We start from the raw sequence: 5070 nt of genomic DNA on the forward strand, positions 1-5070 counted from the left end.
GGTATCATCGGAAACTAAGAGTAAAATACACGTAATAATCAATCCAGGTGTTCTTACATTAAAAAATAAAGTTATCACTAATGAGTACAGATGGGCAAAGCACCGGGTTTAAACCCGGTGCTTTGGTAAAAACCCAATAAACACCCATAAACTCCCATAATCACCCAAAAAAATAGGTTCTTACGTATTTTTTTGAAAATATGTAAGTAATACCAATAAATTATTTTTATAAATTGTATTGATCAATTCTACAATATTAAATAAAACGTTAACTAATAATATTTCAGGAAATTTTAAAAATCTATATATAATAAAATGAAAGTAATTAATTTTCAGTGTTTTCATGTTGCAGTTGATCAACATGTTGGCCTTTTGCTTCCCGTAGATACTTTAAAATTTCTTCATAACACCTCGTTCGCACACATGGCCGTATATATTTAAATTCTTGAGCCACTAACAGTCCGAAATACTCATTTCTTTTATCCTCTTCTCCATAAATTAAGCATTTAGAACAGTTTGTTTCTTCTTTCAGTAAATTTTCTTTTACTTTATCCTCGTTTTTTTTCTTTGTTGCGACGACGCTGGGTAAATCATCTGGACACTGGGTCTCACTATCGCCAAATATATTTGGAGATCGGCTTCGGCTACGGCTTGGCAGACATTTTTTTCTTTCTACAATTTTAAATTAAATTTATTAGAATAAATGCTTCGAACACACGCGATCTAAGTACCTTTTGTGTTTATTATACCTTACCTACCTAGGTATAAAAAGAGTACTTACGTAGATTTTCTTTTATTAACTGTTTTATACGAAGATCTTGATCTCTCAAATTAGCATCCATTTTACTTCCAGTGATTATCAACTAAATTAATAATCCACAAAGTATTAAATAACGTTTTTATGAAATATTTAGCACAAAAACAATACCCTTTAAATATCGATCGTCAGTAACTGTGGCTGACTTACCTATATTCTAGCAAGCAGGACTGCCAGATGTGAAGGGGAAATCCCCAATAAATTGTTGCATGTGACTGATGATGTGAGCATGTTCGTTTCATAATAAAAATGTTGCCAGGTAACCAAAAAGTCGTATGTTTTTGTGCGAATTACGATCATAATCTTTACGATCGTACATTAAAAAATAGACAAATAATAGTATGAGTACGATTTAAATCGTATATCTGTCAACCCTGCTAGCAAGACAGCGACAAAATCACGTTGCATAACAATGTAGCCCAAGCTTATATCTTATGAAATATACGGAAGAGATACGGACTTAGAAAAAACAGAAATGTTGTTCTTTGTGGAAGTCATTGATGAAATTCTATGTATTTTAGCCCGCAAACTTTCTTCAAACAAAAACAGCGCCATCTAGTATCGAGTTCTGTAATTATCTCTTTGTTTATGGATTTGAAGTAAGACCGCCACGCATGCAATACATTATGACTGGGGATTCCCCTATTCGTCGACGCTGAATATGAGGCGACGACAATCACTGTCAAACGTGTTCACTATTACTCTGACTCTGGTAACGTGACTTCCTGGTAACGTGTTAGGTAGGAAAAGCAGTAAAAAAGTGCATATTAAGGGAGCAGATTTGAAATAATATTTATACTTAACAAGAAATAATTAAAGGTAAGTGGATTTTTGAATGATACAATTATATCATGATCACTTAACAATTTTAACTTAAAATTAGATGTATTATTACAAGCTTTTATTTAGCTTGCGTTATGTAAATAAAAGTATGTAGGTATGTTCGTATGTTGATGCAATTATCCTCAATCCTCAACCGACTGGGATAAAATTTTCCATACACGTTTATTTTGGATGATAGTGCATAGTTAGCTGAGAGTCGTCATTGGATAATAATGGTGGATAGCCTAAGATGTGTACTAGATATTTATTTTTAACATAATATGCGTAAGTACCTAATTGAATTAAAGAAGTTGCTGAGAAAAATACAGAACAATACGATAATAAACTAGCGTCTGCGTTTAATCCTCCGAGGAGATGTAATTTTATAAAGGTTTTTTGTATTTATTTTATTATTTTTTTAATAAATTTATTGTAAATAACAAGAAATAATCATTGTAAAAAAATAGGCACTCTATTGTTGAATTTTCGTCAGACCAACTAATCATCGTTCATTTTTTTAGGTTCAATGGGGAGACCTAAAGATTTACGCATATGGGAGCACTACCGTACTTTACCAAACAAGTCTGTTTCTTGCAAGCTTTGTAATAAGGTCTACAAATTCAGTAATGCTGCCAAAATGCTTCAACATCTTATCACTTGTCCAAAATCTCCAGAAACATTAAAAGACTCTATGAAACTTATAAAAGATAGCTCGTCCAAAACCAAAATGTCTGGACTGTCAGAGATAGAGACAAATGATTCTTTTATAAGCCCCTCGTCGTCTGCTAACACTACAATAAATGCTGAGTTTCAAGACACCGATGATCATATAAAAACAGAATTAGCGAGAGCTATATTTGTAACAGGGACGCCATTATCGATGGTGCAACATCCTTTATGGATACAATTTTTCGAAAAATTGCAACCAAAATTTAAAATACCTTCACGTAAAGCTTTAGCGACAAAATACTTAGATAAAATATATAGAGAAATGCGTTTTGAGTTAAATGAGGAACTAAATGCTTGTAGTTACTTACACCTTCAGTGCGATGGCTGGTCTAATTTAAGAAATGAAGGAATAATAAACTTTCTTATATCAAAACCTCAACCTGCATACGTTAAAAGTTTGAATACAGAAAGTAATCCTCACACTAGTGAATACCTTAGCCAAGAAGTTGAAAAAGTAATGAAAGTGTATGGAGCAAATAAGTTTCTTGTACTTATTGGCGATAACGCTAGAAATATACAAAAGGCATTCGAATTAACAAAACTCAAATATCCACATGTTGTTCCTCTCGGTTGCTGTGCACATATCCTTAACTTGTTGTGCCAAGATATTGTAAAGATACAAGAAGTAACTGTGTTTATTATGCAAGCCATAAATATAATAAAAACTGTTAAAAGGAGTCAACGATTAAGTTCCTTGTTGATAAAATCAAGGCAGGGTGAAGATTCTACACAAACACTAAAATTGCTTTGTGCTACAAGATGGGGAAGTCATGTTACTTCGTTAAAAAGTTTGAAAGCAAATAAGATAGCTTTGCAAATATTAACAGTTAGAGAAGATGTGGTAATTTCAAGAGATATTAAAGATTTAATTCTAAGTGATGATTTCTGGACGAAGACAGGGGAATGTATAAGTATTTTGGAACCAGTCACTGAAAGCATATTTTACTTAGAGAGCGACCAGAATCGTTTGCATCGCACATACATTACATTTAGAGATGTACAAGCTAAGATACGTTTTGCATTAAATGAGATTTCGACATTGAGCGAAGAAAGCAAACAGCAGATTCTAACATCAGTATCTTCAAGATGCAATATGGCAATGAGGCCAATACATTTTGCAGCATATATTCTAGACCCCAGGACTCTAGGAGTCGAACTTACTCAAGAGGAAGAACTTAAGGGTATGGAGTTTATCTACAATTTAAGCCAACACTTAAGTTTGTCAAATGTAATGGCAGATTTGGCGTGTTATAAAGCTAAAGAAAACTTTTGGGCCAGAGGATTTGTATGGAGCTCATTAGATAGCATTGAGCCCCTAATATGGTGGAAAGGTATTTGTGGTTCCACTGAGTTAAGCAAAGTAGCGATTCGTATTCTATCAGCTCCCTGTACTTCGGCAGCCACTGAGCGTTCCTTTAGTATCCAAGGCTACATACATAATAACAAAAGAAATCGACTTACAACTGAAAGAACTGAAAAAATTTCATTCATTTGTTATAACTGGAATCTTAAACATAAAGCTGAATGCGAGGACATTCAGTTTAATGAAGAAAATACCTTAGAAGCTTTCATTGAGCAAGTAAATGAACATAACAGTTTAGACGAAATAGAGCCTATCGAACCTATACAATTCATCGCTTGTAATAACTCTGAATCTGACAGTGATTGACTGTAGTTTTACATTTTACTTTCATCTCTTTCTTAATAAACTCAAAATCAAATTAAAAGTTTTTTATTCTGTAGGCTGCATAATAATATTGTCTATGTCCAGTATAGTGGACGTCTTGCGGCTGAGATGACGATGATGAAGTACAAAATCATAAACACCCAAAAATTTGGGTGTTTATGGGGTTTAAACCCAATAAACCCAAAACACCCGGTTTTTACCCACCAGACTTTAAACCCACCCAGGTGGATTGCCCATCTCTACTAATGAGACTGTATTATTGTAAATTGCTCTAGACTCCACTGTAGACCCGTGGACCCGTAGAGTCTGTGGGGCGTCGCGAACTAACGAGAGGTTGCGCAAGCGGCCATCCCATCGATCACGTTCAGCATTATACGGTCCCACCCTGAGCCACATTGACAAATACCGCGAGGACGTCGGCGATGAATAATACAGGACGGAACCGACTTCTAAATTTGAAAAATAAAAGAGAAATTATTTTCGACAAATATTAAAAAAAAAGTAGTGATTTTAAAAGATAAAGAATTGATAATGATTAAATAAGCACATAATTGTAAATCTATTTATAATTTACGTATGTAAATAATAATAAAAAATATTTTTTTTATATATTTTATTATTACTTGTTTACCCAATTACCGATTAATAGTATTTATTGGGTATATCTATATTTGATGCGTTAGCGCAAAATAAAATAAAAAAATAAATAGTTCTCAAATAGACTGTATTTTTTTCTTGTTTTAATACACTAATGCGTAATTAATATTATATTAATAAATTATGATAAAAAAAATCCGACAACTATATATGTTATATTGAATTATATTGTAATCAATTTATTGTATTAAATTATAATTTCAAAAAAAGAATAAACATGATAATTACCCAATATTTTTTTTTATTTGGTTCTTTATCGCATAAGGGGTACAAAAGCTCAATGTAGATCACAGTCGAAAGCGAAATGATTGACAGACAGACACGGTACAATACGCGCTAAACAATTATAATTCTCGAA

The 5070-nt window shown here is 32.8% G+C and overlaps 1 protein-coding gene across 1 annotated transcript; it reads left to right on the plus strand.

The window, feature by feature from the left end:
* The first annotated feature begins 959 nt into the window (after positions 1-959).
* Positions 960-4296, plus strand: LOC128200561 (uncharacterized). The gene is made up of 2 exons (XM_052894387.1): positions 960-1636; positions 2161-4296. Exon 2 carries the CDS (start codon positions 2166-2168, stop codon positions 4035-4037), a length of 1872 nt encoding a protein of 623 aa, XP_052750347.1. The 5' UTR covers positions 960-1636; positions 2161-2165; the 3' UTR covers positions 4038-4296.
* The last annotated feature ends 774 nt before the right edge of the window (positions 4297-5070 follow it).

The sequence above is a fragment of the Galleria mellonella genome, unplaced genomic scaffold (genome assembly GCF_026898425.1).
Source record: "Galleria mellonella isolate WM207_F2 unplaced genomic scaffold, CSIRO_AGI_GalMel_v1 utg21, whole genome shotgun sequence".
Lineage (NCBI taxonomy): Eukaryota > Metazoa > Arthropoda > Insecta > Lepidoptera > Pyralidae > Galleria > Galleria mellonella.